The sequence below is a fragment of the Geotrypetes seraphini genome, chromosome 7 (assembly GCF_902459505.1).
Source record: "Geotrypetes seraphini chromosome 7, aGeoSer1.1, whole genome shotgun sequence".
In the NCBI taxonomy this organism is placed as follows: Eukaryota; Metazoa; Chordata; class Amphibia; order Gymnophiona; family Dermophiidae; genus Geotrypetes; species Geotrypetes seraphini.
The window spans coordinates 22120967-22136936 of NC_047090.1; the positions used below are offsets into that span (position 1 = coordinate 22120967).

Consider the following 15970-nt stretch of genomic DNA (forward strand, 5'->3'; position numbering starts at 1 on the left):
TAAAAAAATTATGATCCTTGTAGATCCCAAACTTATGTAGTATTAGGCAGCTGAAATTAGGGTGCCTAGTGATACCTAAATAGGGAACCATTTATAGAACATGTCCAATAGTTACCCCAAGTTACAAAACTAGTCATCAAGACGATATGATATATTTTCAGTAGTAGCCCCTCAAACCTGGAATTATCTCCCCCAATATATAAGAGACAAAAAATATATTAACCGTTTCAAAATTAATTTAAAAACCCTTCTGTTTAAAGATGCGTTTACCTCCTATATGGAATAATCACAGTGCAGCAGTCCTTTATTAAAAAAATATATATATATATATATATACCCTTCCTAATGTTTTTTTCCTTTCTGGTTTCTCTCTTTTTATAATGATTAATATTGTAACCTGATCCCCTCAACCCTTCCCATCCAGTCGAGTTTGTTGGTCTGTAGGTCTAACCCCTTTTTTGATTTGTTATTATTATTATGTATTTTAACGTATGTTCAAATTTGGATTTTAATGTAATTCGCTTAGTATTTTATGTATAAGCGATTCATCAAATTTCGAATAAACTTGAAACTTGATCATGGAACAGCCAGTTAAGCAGCTGAACTAACAAACTCTATTTTTTTAAGATTTTTGTGGTTGACACTTAAATCTACTTTAGAACTGGTATCAATACCAGCTTTGTGGATGTTGTGGGTATTTGAGCACCGCCAATATCGAGAAAACTCTTTGACTGTGTCCAGAGAGGGCTAATTTCCATTGACTGTAGCACCTCCAATCATTTTGAAAAGTTGGCTCCTGTAATACCAGCATCTAGGTTTTTTTCAAGTGCATACGATTTACCATTGCAAAATCAGAAATGTACATATACTTTTCAGTCCTGCTCAGATTACATCTACAACATGTCTCCTTTAGAACTGTGCATGCTGTAGATTTGCATGTGTAAGTCAGGGGAGTAGTAGTAAAGAATGACACAGGGACAAAGTTTGTCCCCGTCCCTGCAGGGTTTAGCTCCACCCCCACCCTGTCTCTGCGAGGTCTGCCCCTGTCCCTGTGTTTGAGGCTTGTGCAGTTGAAGACAAAGCTCACGGAGTGGAGCAGGGAAGGGATGGAGACAGACCCCACGGGGACAGGGATAAACTTTGTCCCCTTGTCATTCTCTAATCAGCCCACTAGCCAAAGAAATTTGCTGTCTGAGCTACCCCACTCCTCCTTGTGTTGCTCCAGTAAAGAGAAAAAAAAGCAGCTTGCCTCAGGACACTGATATCAGGACTTCTCATGCATGCTTAATTTATGTGCCAACTGAGCATGCCTGAGGCATCCCAACCACTGTTCCTTCTATGCTGAGCAGGTGTCCTCCAATAGCATTGCTACCAGTAGAGGGTGGCACTACAATATTGTGTCTTCAATGGCTAGGGAAAGACAGGCTCCTTCGACTACTGCAGAACTTGCCTGACCCTCACTTGAAAATGTGATGGTGAAACAGCACCCCCTACTGACAGGACTTTTGGTGAAGGACTCACGCTCAGCTTAGAGAGAACAGTTGTGCCAACATCGATAGCTGGAGGCATGCTACTGACTTTCTCTTTACTGCAGCAACACGAGGAATGGCTCGGGCAATGAATTTCTTTAGCTGGTGGGGCTTTGGCAACCCCTCCAGCTAACAGGTGCTTCATGTTTGGAGAGAGCCTAGTCGAAAGTGGGGGGACCCAGGCCCCCAAGTACACCCCTTCCCCCTTCATCACTGGTATAAAATAGAGGCTTTAAAAAAATCATTATTGTCACAAGCAGGGCATTTGTATCTGTAAATGATGCTATTTACACATGCAAATCTCTGCACAGACCTTTTGAAATGACCTCCTAAACTATTATGTCTGCATTTTCAAGCTGAGATATCAATTCATTCATCTGTCTTGATAGAAAACTAATCTAGGAGAAGATCTGACCAAGGATGGACCTTATAGCATTTTTGTGCCAAACAATGAAGCTTTAGATGGCATGAAAAATGGCACTCTGGATCATCTGCTTTCTACACAGGTACAAGGGTTCTTGACTTCATGGCTAGAATGAGCATTAAACCGAGGTATGAATGCAATCATGATATAAACATCTATATTTTCCATTTTTACCTAGAGAGCATATTGTTTTTTTCACCCATTCTTAACTCATAGGGCACCAAATGGGAGAATAGGTTAGGAGACTGCTACTTTTCTGAGTGGCCATTCTAGTACAAATGCTGATCCCTCCTACATCCCAATGGTTTCTTTTGTGCATTTTTCAGTCGATGTGATTTGCTTTTAATGGTACAAAAAGACAAACACACATCTGAAAAATGGCCATTTTAAAAAACCAAGATAGATGTTTTGCAGTTTTGAAAATGGACATTTTTGGTGCTGGATTTTGGTGCATCTTCTGCAAAACCTCTAAACCCAGATTTAGACATCATATCAAAAATGGCTCTCCGTAGATACACTGGCCATAGATCTGCCATAACTGCAGACACCTAAATAGGGCAAGGATTCATGTAACTTACAGTATTCTGTAAGTTATGTGTGTAACTTGGAACCATGCCTATGCTTTGCCTATATATATTGTCCTATGCATTTACACAGTATATAAGTTAGGCACACCATTGAGAAAAGAGCTTAGGACCCTGCTAGAGTTTTCATGACTAATTGTACACTTGCAAGGGGCAAGTATATAGTAGAAGAAGCATCTGACCTTTATTTCAATATATGTCTTCTGCCCATTAAAAATTCTTTACAGCAGAACATTCTCTGAAAGCCTGATCTCATTGAATTTCATCATGGTCTATTACAGTGTTCTTCAACCTTTTTACACCTATGGACTGGCGGAAAAAAAAATTATTTTGTGGACCAGCAAACTACTAGGACTGAAATTTAAACACCCCTTTTCCGCCCCATCTCTGCAAGCTCGGTCCTCGCAAACCATCTGATTCCACCCGCACAAGCCTCAATTATGATTTTATATTGAATGTATTTTATTAAAGTACTAGTGTTAAAGCCCGTTACATTAATGGGTGCTAGAAAGCAGCCCCCTTTCCCTCTCCCCCTCCAATTCCTCCCTGACTGTCTTTCCGTGGCCCCCTTCTGTCTCCCCTCCCCCAAGTAAAGCTGTCTGCCTCCCAACACACCCCTCCCCCCAAAGCAGCCTCCTTTCCCTCTCCCCCTCCAGTTCCTCCCTGACTGTCTCTCCATGGCCCCCCTTCTGTCTTCCCCTCCAAGCAAAGCTGTCTGCCTCCCAGCACACTCCTCCCCCAAAGCAGCCCCCTTTCCCTCTCCCCCTCCAGTTCCTCCCTGACTGTCTCTCTGTGGCCCCCCTTCTGTCTTCTCCCCCAAGCAAAGTTGTCTGCCTCCCAGGACACCCCTCCCCCACAGCAGACCCCTTTCCCTCTCCTCCTCCAGTTCCTCCCTGACTGTCTCTCTGTGGCCCCCCTTCTGTCTTCCCCCCCAAGCAAAGCTATCTGGCTCTCAGCACACCCCTACCCCAAAGCAGACCCCTTTCCCTCTCCCCCTCCAGTTCCTCCCTGACTGTGTCTCCGTGGCCACTTTCTGTCTCCCCTCCCCCAAGCAAAGCTGTCTGCCTCCCAACACACCCCTCCCCCCAAAGCAGCCTCCTTTCCCTCTCCCCCTCCAGTTCCTCCCTGACTGTGTCTCTGTGGCCCCCCTTCTGTCTCCCCCCCCAAGCAAAGCTGTCTGCCTCTCAGCACACCTCTACCCAAAAGCAGTCTCCTTTCCCTCTACCCCTCCCCCTTCTTTGAGAATTTTTACCTGCATGGGACACCTGCAGCACCGGCACCACGTATCGGGCAGAACAAATCAGGGCAGTAGAAGGCTGCGAAGCTGCGTGTTTAGAGTGCTGCAGCAGCTGCTGGAGTCTGCACATTTGTTGGGACCGCGGGAAGGGAAGAGGGGTGGCGTCAAGGGACTAAGGGAGCCGGCCAGACCGCAGGAAGGGAGGGTCGGATGAGAGGCTGAACGGGGGTTTGGGTGTGCTGGGGAGGGGGGCGAAGACGCCAACGCCGAAGACGAACTGTCTTACAAGGAGGGGGGGAACCCTAAGCGTGCATGCGCACTCCTGCGGCCACAGACCTACAGATCATGGAAGCACGCAGTTAAGAGTGCGCATGCACGACTAAGGTTTTATTATATAGGATGTATGTCTTTCTTTCTCTCTCTCTGACCCTTTTCTTTCTGTCTCTCTCCCTTGACCACTGTCTGTCTTTTTTTTTTGTCTCTCTCTTTTCTTTTCTTGGCTTCTGGCTGGCTGGCTGTCTTTATTTCTGTCTCTCTCCCTTTCTGTCTGTCTCTCTGTCCCCCTGTCTGTATATCATTCTTTCTCTCTTTCTCCTTGGCTGCTGGCCATCTGTATGTCTTTTTTTCTTTCTCTCTCCTTGGCCGCTGTCTGTCTCTCTGTATTTTTTCTTTCTTTCTCTCTCTCCTTGGCTGCTGGCTGTCTGTTTTTCTGTCTGTCTGTCTGTCTGTCTTTCTAGCACCCTGTCTGTCTGTCATTGTTTCATTCTCTCTCTCTCCTTGGTCGCTGTCTGGATGGCTGTCTGTCTTTCTTTCTATCTGTCTCTCTGGCCCCTTGTCTGTTTGTCTTTCCTTCTGTCTGTCTTTCTCCTTTTCTGTCTGTCTCTCTGGCTCCTTGTTTGTTTGACTTTCTGTCTGTCTTTCTCCCTGTCTGTCTCTCTAACCCTCTGTCTGTCTGTCATTCTTTCTTTCTCTCTGTCACCTTGGTCGCTGTCTATCTGTCTGTCTGTTTTGTGTTTTTTTTTTTCTTTCTCTGTCCATGGCTGCTGGCTAGCTGGCTGTCTTTCTGGCCCACTGTCTGTCTGTCATTCTTTCTTTCTTTCTCTCTCTCTTTCTTTGGCCGCTGTGTGGATGGCCGTCTTTCTTTCTGTCTGTCTTTCTGCCTGGCCCCCTGTTTATCTTTCTGGCTGTCTCTCTGCCTGGCCCCCTGTCTCTCTCCCTGGCCCCCAGTTTTTGTTTGTCTGTCTCTCTGTCTTTCTGCCTGACTCCCTGTTTTTCTTTCTGTCTGTCTCTCTGCCTGGCCCCCTGTTTTTCTGTCTCTCTGTCTTTCTGCTTGACCTCTCTGCCTGGCCTCCTGTTTTTCTTTCTGTCTCTCTGCCTGGCCCCCTGTCTCTGTCCTTAGCCCCCTGCCTGTATTTCTCTGTCTCTTCTGGCCCCCTTCTGTCTGTCGGCCTCACAGCACACCCCTCCCTCCAAAACAGCCCCCTTTCCCTCTACCCCTCCACTTCCCTGAGCCATATTATTATTTTTTTTTTTTTAACCTTGTAACAGCGGCTGCACACCCTCCTGCAAAGCAGCACTGGAACCGACACTCTCCACTAACAGGAGAGAAAATGCCGGCGCTGCCGCTGTGAAACTGCCACCGCAATCACAACTGCCACTCTCCTGCCCCGACAAACCGCCAAATGCGCCTGAAGTCAACCTGCCTGGGGCAGTCACACAGTCGCGCACCTTCAGCCACTGCACGCGCCTCAGCCCTTGCAAGCGCCGTGAGGTGTAATAGAATACTGCCACAGAAGCACACCTCACGGCGCCAGGAATCACGAAATTTCAAAAGCACATGCGCGCTCTAGGGTTTTATTATTATAGATAAAAAGAAACAATATTCTGTACAATTGTCATTTTATAAATACAAATAACACAGAGCAAGGATCAACAAAACCCCTGTCTACCCTCCCCTTCACATATATCCCCTCTACTATCAAGAAAACTGAATAAGCCAAATTATTACAGAATGCTACACAGAAATATCATGCTAACAGAATACCGCAGTCACACATAGCAGGAATAGGGTTAGGGGAGTGCAACTAGGGCAACTGCCCCCCTGGTCAGAGAGAACCCTAAGCCACTGCCTGGACTTTGCAGTCCCTAGTTATGTCTAACACCAGCTCTAGCAGGATATATATTTCAAATCTGATATGTTCTAATCACAAAATAGAAATAAAATTATTTGTTTCTACCTTTTGTTGTCTCTGGTTTCTGCTTTCTTCTTCTTTTCACTCTCTTCCTTCCAGCGTCTGCCCTCTCTTCAATCTCAGTCTCTTCAATCCAGCATCTGCTCCTTCTATCTACTGTCTGATCTCTCCCCCTTCCATATGGTATTTGTCTTCTTTCTATGCCCCTCCCCGTTCCATCCAGCCTGTGCCCCCTCTCTCCTTTTTACATGATTCATTCCAGCTTCACTGCTCTCTTCATTTTTATCTCTCCTATACCAGATCTAGCATCTTTGTCCCTCTCTATTTCTCTGCTGACCCCCCTTCCCATCTCATTCCTGTCTCTTCCCTTCCCCTCCTCTAATCTCCCTGCCAGCTGTTTCCTTCCGTTTTCCTTCTCCCTTCTCTCCTCTCCCTGTCCAGCAGTAACTCTCTTCCCTCCCTTTCCCTCCTCCCCTCTCAGCAGCATCTCTCCTCCTTCCCTCCAGGTCCAGTAGCAGCTGTCCCTTTTTTTCCCTTGCCCAGCAGCTTCCCAGACTCCTTTCCCTCCTCCCCTCCCAGCAGCATCTCTCCTTATCCTTCCCTCCAGGTCCAGTAGCAGCTGTCCCTTTTTTTTAACCATGCCCAGCAGCTTCCCAGCCTCTAACAGTGGCTTTCTCCCCTCCCAGCAGCTCTCCTTATTTGCCAGCGCAGCAATTCAGGAAGGCAGCCTCAGATCCTTTGATGGATCGTGCCACCTCTGAGGAAAGAAGAAGTTGTATCATCAGAGGCGGCTGTGACTCAGCAAAAGCCCAAGGCTGCCTTCCTGAATGGCTGCGCTGGTAAGTAAGGAGAGCTGCTAGGAGTGGAGAAAACCACTGTCGGAGGCTCCCCATGATCTCTCCGGCCCTGCGCGGACTTCAGCTCGTCGATCTTGCCGGTCCTATGCGGACCGGCAGGAATTTTCTGCGGACCGGCACCGGTCATCGGACCGGTGGTTGAAGAACAGTGGTCTATTAGATTGAATGCAGATGAAAGGTCCAACTGCATCAGCAATATACCATTTCTCTCATCTATTGTCATACGCAATACTTTCAATATGGCAACCACAACAACTTCTCTATTTTGAAGAGTTCTGAAACCTAGTTGTGACTGATGCAACAAATTAAATGTAGTTGGATAGGCTTGCTCCTATTTAGCCACAACTTCATCTAGCATCTTCAGCAACTAGACAATAATTTGTTCAACAAGCAATTTCTCTCTTCTCATCCATTATCTTTGGACATATCAAGACCTGTTTAATCATATCTAGGTATTTGACCATTCTTCCATGTTATATTAGGAAATAGCCCCAACCATTCCTTTCTAGAGTGTGTACTAAAAAATTTTTGAAGAGCCATGCAAGACAGGGGTTCAATTCACAATTTCCCTGACTAACTTAATCATTAGAGATCCACTAACACAGTGGTTCTTAAACCTGTCCTGGGGGACCCCCAGCCAGTCGGATTTTCAAGATATACCCAATGAATATGCATGAGGCAGTTATGCATACCTGTCACCTCTATTATATGCACCATTTATAGAATAGCACTTAGGGGAAAATTCATCAAAAGGCGCTACCGTGTTAGCACATACTACTTACATTAGCATGCGTTAACGATTGGTGTGCACTAAACACTAAAGACATCCATAGGAATATAATGGGCATCTATGGAGGGGCATAATCAAAACATACATCTAAGTCCAATTTGGATGTATGGCACTAGATGCCCAAAGTCGGCAGTGAGAAAATACCCATTCTCGACAAATATGTCTAGAATTTTTTTTTTTTTCTGAAAATCATCTATCTGGACATCCAGGCCATTGGGTCACCCAGACCGACAGGACATCTGTCTTTATACCACAATTTCGACCAAAAGTTTGTCCAAGTCCCAAACGCCTAAAACAAGACCATTTGGATGTGGGAGGGGTCAATCTTGTAATGGACTGGCCACCCAGACATGGCAACAGAGCAGTGGGGCACCTTACAAGGCACTGCTGTGAACTTCACATAAAGGGTGCCAGATAAACATCTCACCAGAATTCCTTTATAGGTTATGGTGAGCCCCCCCACGAAAAAAAACACCCCCAAAATCCACTATACCCACCTGTCTACAACCCCAACAGCCCTTAAAGCTGCAGAAGCACCTATATGGCAGTAGGGTAGGGTTTTGGTGGGCTCACATTTTCCACCATAAATGTAGTGGTTAGAGTGGCACCCAAAATTGAAACTGGGTATAAATCCTCTTGCCTAAATTAAGCACAGATCCCCTGAATTCTATAATAATAAACACCCTGACCCCCCTAATCCCCCTCCCTTGGCCATGCATGTGCAATTTTGAGCACTACATATAGAATTTGGAAGATGTAATAATTCCACTTTCCTATTCATCTTGATACGTACTTTCAACCTTATCCCTACAAAATTTGGCTAGCTTATCTGCTATGGCATCAAATTCAAGTGATTTTTAGTCACATCTAAAGTATGAAAATAAAATTTATAACTTTAAACAGCTTTCTATATGCATTCTGTTCCCCCTATATCTGCTGTGCATTGAATTTCTTGTTTGAAGCTATTGAAATGTTTGCTGATTTTGGATCACATTGCAAGACTATCACTATGCATTTGCTAGTTGTTCAGTGTAATGTAAAGATCTAGGGTAGAGTCAAATTTGTGGAGATGGCAATGAACGAGGCATGCTATATTCTTTTTGTTTTCGCCTTAATCCCAGTGACACCATCCCAGCTATTTAAAAAAAACCAAAAACAATTGGGCTTCTTCCCAAGTCCCACCCCTTTTCTCTCATGGCTTCAAGGACAATCAGATCCTCCTGCAAACTTCTGCCACTTTTGGTATTTACATTTCTCAAGGAGTTTGGATCCTAAATGCTCACAGAGATAGAGTGCAGTGAGCAACAGATGGGATAAGAAGAAAAAATACAATAAAACCCTGAGTAGAGGAAGCAGCATTTATTCCAAGATCTAACTTGGCCCATGTTTTGGCAAATTACCTGAAGTCAGTGCTATAGCTCCTCCAAATGGATTTTGAATGAAAAGCTACCTGTGCAGTTCGGCCTATCAGCCTCACACCAGCAGCTATTTTGCAAAAGGTCTGACATCAAAACCTAGCTACACTTTTTTGAAAGTACTTCCATTTTCAAAGTGACAGCATGAGTACAGCTGGCTCATGATTCCTATAGTATATTAACCATTTGAATGGTATTCAATAGTTCCTGACAAAGGAAATGTTGCTAAGCAAGAGGCTGACTTTATGATCCCTGATATGGGTTTAGGATGATTTAGCGTGGCTGTTTCATCGCAGACAGTTCAATGTACCTAGTTCACCACAGCCGTTTAATCACAGCCGTTTCAGCGTGGTGGATTGTATGATACCGTAATAGTTTCTCCAAATTTGTATCTCGCTCTCTTTGCTGCAAGCATAGAAAAGTTTCACTGCCAGCGAGAGTGGGGGAATCCCCTCCACTCCCTCATGCATGAAACATTCAAACTGTACAATGCTGCAATCGTTTCTCCAGGCCTGTAGCTCTCTCTCTTTCTGCCACAAGTGTAGAAAAGTCTCACTGCCAGCAGAAGGCGAGGGAAGGTGATGCCCCTCCCCTTCCCAACATGAAAAAAGTGGAGAGAAGTTTTTTCATTCACACAAGAAACAAGCCGCCTCCTTGGGCAAAGCTGAGAAAAATCTCACTCAGAAAATTGAGGTAACAGTAGATAGGAAGTAGACAGGCTGATGAGTTGAAAAGTCAACAGTTTTCCTTCCTGCAATGAAACGTCCCGTGATTAAAAGGCGGTGGTGAAAGTTCTGAGATGAAACATCAAATGAACCAGCTGCACTAAACTGCCGAAGATGAAATGGCCACATTTAACTGGCAATTTCCTGGAATACAAGCCATGCCAGGTCTCTTCACTGTTTTTTGAATGTCCGCAGTGGAAGGAGTGCCAAATTCCTCCTACCACTACCACCCCAATATATTCCCCGACTGGAGGAATGCCCAATCTCTCCTGCCAGAAACCCACCCTCAAGATATCCCCCAGCAGGAGAGATGTCCAATCCCTCCTACCGGAACCCCCCACTCCCACCTAAGATCATCGGCAGGAGGGGGTGGCCTAAGGGATCTGACCAATAGGAATCTTAGGCCACTCACAGTGCACAGTGGAATGCACTAGGAGAGAGGCCTAAGATTCCGGTTGGCCCAGGTGCCATAGGAGGGGCCTTAGGCGCCTGGGCTAATCAGGGCCTTAGGACCCTTCCCGGGATGATGCATTAGGAAGAGGAAGGCCCACCATTCTTTAAAGGCAGGCTTGCCAGCTGGAGGGAGTTAGCATCCCTCCAGCTGGCCAATGAAAATAGGTACTGGTGGGGTCCGGGTGTGCTTAGGGGGGGGCATGCTTCCAGCAGGAGGGACTGGGCATTCCTCCTACTGATAATCTTAGGGGATGGGGGGTTCCGGCAGGAGAGACTGGGCATCTCTCCTGCCGATGATCTTGAGGTGGTAATGCCAGGAGATTCTGGGGTGGTGGGGCTTCAGGGGTTCTGGCAGGAGGGAGGGGCATCCCTCCTGATGGTCATCTTCGTGGAGGGGACAAATGGGTTCCTGCCACGGCCACTAAACTGATCGCGGCAGGGAGATTCCCTTGTCGCGATCAGCTCAGTGGCTGCATCTATTTGAAATGTAGCCCAGCATTTTGCTGGCCTACATTTCAAGCACCTATTGTGGCCCTAGGGAGACACATAGGGCAGTCTAAGCTTGCCTAAGACCACTTCCAGGTGAAACCACGCCCATGCCTAGGCATGGGCGAGCTTAGGCAGCCCTATGCACCACCCTTGGCTTGCGAAGATGCCTACAATGTAGGCAGCCTGCCTCAGAGTGCTTTTTTTTTTTTTTAACGTGTGTCCCGATTGGCTGGTTATATAGTGGTAGGACACTTACTGCCACCTACAATCTTGACACTGTTTATAGAATTTGCCCCTGAATGAATAGTTATTTATTATAAAGATGAATTTTTGTTATTGTTACTATTCTTTCTTTTTATCTTCTTATTTCTGTAGAGGTGAAGAGTATTTTATTAGGATATGTTTTGTAAAATTTCCCTGTTTGTTACTTTTACTTTGGATGAATTTGTGAAAATAAATGTCAAACAGAAGTGAATGTTAAAAAAAACAAAGATGCACAAATGAATTGTAACCAAAGTTGATGCCTTGACTCTTCAAAATTGAGCTAACCCACTACTGTGTGCATTTCCAGGGGTCTAAGAAGCTTCTGGAACTCTTGCGACACCATATCATCCCTTCAGTTAAGGTTGGTATGCATGAATATATACCGTATAAGAAAGTGGGGAGGAGAGGATGTGATCCTGGGTCGAGGACAGATTGTTTCCCAAAGCTCTCAAATACATGTTAAATCGCACAGGTGACAGTGGAAAGCCTTGTGGAACACTGCAGATGGCTTTCCAATCCTGGGATTTTTTGTCGTCTTTCCAAATTTCATATGTTCTGTTTTTTAGGAATTGTAATAACCATTGAAATACCACACGCTATATTCCAAGTTCATTTAATTTGAGAAGAATAAATGGTCCACTGTATCCACTGAGATTGATAAATATCCCAAGAGTAATTATGGTTACACCTAGAGACATGCTTAGGAGATATTTATTAAAAATTTTGGAAGTCCTGGAGGGAAACCTTCCACCATTCTCTCAAGTGTATTATCTCCCTAGCAATACTCCGCATCAACAGCAACCTGAACCTACTGAAGGACAAGCATTGAATATCACTGAGATTCTGGAGAAGTCAGACACGGAGGTGGCAACACCAGCAAAATTAGTTGTTACATTGGCTCTTTCTATTGATAAATCATGGTTTTTTAAAGAATAAACAGAAGGAATTCCTTGGTTGTAAAATTCAAATGTTCCCTGATGTTTCAAGGAAAACACAAAAACGTAGGCGTGACATTCTTCTTTTTAAACCAGGGGTCATATCATTAGGGGCTACATTTTACTTAAGACACCCCTGTAAGTGCATTGTTCGCTATCACTCAACCAAATATGTATTCTTTGAGCCTCAACAATTGACTAATTTTGTGGCTATGTCCTGTTTGGACAAGGATAAATCTCAATCTTGAGTTCTAAAAGAAAAATGGTAGCTCCGTTCCCGATGTATAGAAAACAGCATTACTTTGTTGTATTGATTACATTTTTTTTTTCTTAGCTCGCCAGTACAATTTCTTGGATCCAAAGAGAACTTGAGCTAATTTCACCATAATAATTCTTCTTGTAATTTTGCTTAACTTTTGTTAAGTATGGATTTACTGTTTGTCTGTCTTGTCCATTAAGACTAAGCTCTTTCAAGCAGGGACTGTCTTCTTTGTGACTGTACAGTGCTGCGTATGTCTGGTAGCGCTATAGAAATAATTAAAGTAGTACTTACCACTTCACTGTAACTGGTAAATGCAAAGGCTGTGTGGTTACTGTTGGGGGAGATGCTGGCAAGTCCTTTCCAGTTGCTGTACTGAACAGTTCTTCACTAAGAATAAGACTATTCACAGTTATCGCAAATGGACATACTGCTTTCTCTTGCCCCTCTTATCGCCTACAAAATAGGTATCAGTAAGGGCTCATGCTCTAATTTGTTTTAATGCCAACCTAATTGTGGGGCCATTCATTTTTTAAAAAATGGGAAATCAGCCATTTTACTGCTGCAGTAGAGAAAGTGACCATAGGATGCAGGAAAAGTGTGTTAAAGGCCATTTTTTTTCTTGCACCTTTGTAAAAGGACCCCTTAATTTGTGTTTTCTACTTTATTTTAAACCTCATAATATTTACCTATGTCTTGCACATAAAAAGGAAATATTTGCTTCAATTTTATTTTTCAGTTGGATGTTGCCAACCTTATCTCATTCCGTCGCATTTTGAGCATGGCTAACCAGCTTATCCAATTTAACACAACAAATAATGTAAGTATAACGCTTCAAGAAAAATGCAAAGATTCAATATCAAAATGTATCCTTGAGGCACATTTTTGAAGACATTAAAAAAAAATCCAATAGATTAATTCAGAATGGGCAGACACAAAACAGAGCGCCATCTGAACCAGGAGAAAGAAGATGACTGGGATAATCAGAGTCAAACCAGGACAAGCTGCAAATTAGATCAGATAAAATAGTTTTCAGACTGCACAAATCTGCAAAGTCTATGGACAGTTTTACCTGCAAGTTGTACACCAGTTTTCAAAGGGAAATGTTGACCTTTTGAAAATCAACTCTGGAAAGGTATACATACAAATTTATACCTGTTACTTGGGCTTGCATGTTATCTAATTAAACCTATGCGCATATTAAAAAAAAAATATGTGCATAAGAGTCAACCATGCTACTAATTCAATCCCCAGGAACGCTTCCCCTATATGTGTTTAAATATATCCTTGTATTTATTTATTTATTGAGATTTAATAGCCACCTTTTCATGAAGAGACATTACACCATTCTATAACTAGACACCTGCATTTACACACCACTGCACAGCTAAAAAGTAACACACTGCACTTGTGAGTGACACATGTAACATGCATTATTTCTGGTTTGTAAATCTGGCACAACATAGAATCAACACAATATTGGGAGATGCATCTAAAAATCCAGTAGAGAAAATGAACATTTTCAAACTAGAAACACATCTACCTTTTTATTTCAAAAATGGTCATTTCTACTTGCCAGAGGTTGTGGTAAGAGCAGATAGCATAGCGTAGCTGGTTTTAAGAAAGGTTCGGACAATTTCCTGGAGGAAAAGTCTATAGTCAGTTATTGAAAAAGACATGGAGGAAGCCACTGCTTACCCTCGATCAGTAGCATGGAATACTGCTACTCCTTGGGTTTTGGCCAGGTACTAGTGACCTGGATTGGCCACCATGAGAATGGGCTGTTGGGCTATTCTTATGTTCTTATGTGTTTGCCCTCAGAGCATCTATCTTTTTGAACCATTTTCCAAACAAAAGTCTAAATTAAAAATACACAGAATCCAACCATTGGGATGTAGGAGAGACCAGTATCCCTAGCAGCTTGGCCACTCAGACATCCCAGCAGTGAACATCACATAAAAGATCCAAAGTACACATCTCACCATAACCCCCTTACATTGTATGGGGAGCCTTCAAAGCCCACCCAAAACCTACTGGACCCAATTGTATATCACCTCAATAGCTCTACCTCTATGATGGTATAGTAGGTTTTGGGTGGGATTTGGTGAACTCACACTTTCTGCCACAAGTGTACTAGTTAGAGTGGTGATATGGGCCTGGGTCCCCACTGCACTAACCACCAGACTACTCCAGAGACCTGCTTGCTGCTCTAATAGAACTAGCCTTAACATCTGAAGCTATCATTCAGGTAGATATGTACTGTTTCATTCACATCTTGGGCGATGGGAGGGGGTTAGTGACCACTAGGGGAGTAAGACAGGGTCATGCCTTCATCCTTCTAGTGATCTAGTGGTCAGTTTGGGCACCTTTTTGGCACTTATTCATTGTTAAAACAAGTCTAGCCCCAAATGTCCAAATCGTTACCCTAGACATTTTCTAAAACCATGTGTGACAGATTTGCATACAATGGAGGCAGTGTATGCAAATGAATCCTGAGCAAATTCATTATGGATATCTTGAAAACTTAACTGGCAAGGGGGTACTCCAGGATCAATTTGGGAAATACTGTTATAGAATACAGGGAATGTGTACTCAAATCGGGCACCGGGAATATCACCTGATTTCATCAGGTGTAAGTCCTGACGTCCAAATTTAGGTGCTGAAATTGGCACTCAGTAGTATTCTATAATGAATGCTGATCTTTGCATGCCCGTTATAGAAAACTATTAAGCACCAAATTGGAGCATGATGGCATCATCTATGCCAGTATTTACTGTAATAACAAATTCTGAGTTCAGTTTTCAAAGGCCTCTATTAATAGCTCACATTATATACCATACATGTAATTACTTCTATTTAAATTTGCTGCATATTTGATAATGATGTATTTTAATGACTGCTACATTGTGAAGTGTGAGTGATTCCATAGTCGTTCTCCCTTATGTTTCATCTCCTTCACAGGGTCAGATACTCGTCGATGGGGAAGAAATTGAAGAGGCCGATGTTGCAGCCAAAAATGGCCAGATTTACATTCTGAATGGTGTTCTAATTCCTCCTTCCATAGTGCCTATTCTCCCACATCAATGTAATGAGACAAAAACTGAATTGATACTGGTAAAAATGTCAATACCATACTAAGCAATAATTGCTTACTCTAAATAGGGACCACTACGTGCACCTAACTAAGACCTAGAAACTATCCAGTCGATATTCAGCCCACAGTGGTGGTGTTTTTCTTTCAAAATTAGTTCCAATATTCAATCCCAGGCCACGTCTAGAGCCCCTGGAATGGAATATCTGGGACTAAGTCATCTTAAGCTGATCTCCAGGTCTTATGTGGGTCTTAGCCAATATTTAGCCAGAGCATGCATAAGACACTGATGCAGGTCCTGGCAAAAAACTGGCTAAGACTGCATAAGACCCAGTGTGCCTCCTGAGATTTCAGATGTGCCACGAGATACTGTGAAGGAGGAGAGGCACTGGCTGATTGCCTACAGGACGTGCCTCTCATGGTGAGAGGCACATCCTGTAGGCAATCAGCTGGCGCCAGCACCTCTCCTTCTCTCTGATGGTCTTCCCTGCCAGCACCCCTCACTGGCAGCTCAGGGCCCAACTGGAGGGCCTTTGTGCATGCGCAGACATCAATGTGATGCATGCATGTGATGTCATTGCATTGACATCCGCACACTTCCAAATGCCTCGAGCCGCAGCCACTATGTTTAGTTTGCAACACACTGGCATAAGGGAATCTGGTCAGTTCCTAATCCCTTTTTTCTCCCTCCCTCCCATCCCCTGGAATGTCAATAGACCTTCTTCT

General features: G+C 44.0%; 1 protein-coding gene across 4 annotated transcripts in view; it reads left to right on the forward strand.

Moving 5' to 3' along the window:
• The window catches only part of STAB2 (stabilin 2), a 403506-nt gene that overhangs the window by 139119 nt on the left and 248417 nt on the right, over positions 1-15970 (forward strand). For all 4 annotated transcript variants that reach the window (XR_004540109.1, XM_033951740.1, XM_033951739.1 and 1 more), the window contains exons 15-18: positions 1919-2035; positions 11267-11320; positions 12893-12973; positions 15115-15267. Coding sequence is in view for 3 of the 4 variants with exons in the window: in XM_033951740.1 (XP_033807631.1) it covers positions 1919-2035; positions 11267-11320; positions 12893-12973; positions 15115-15267 (405 nt within the window). In the remaining variant the exon portion in view is untranslated. The remainder of the gene's footprint in view (positions 1-1918; positions 2036-11266; positions 11321-12892; positions 12974-15114; positions 15268-15970) is intronic.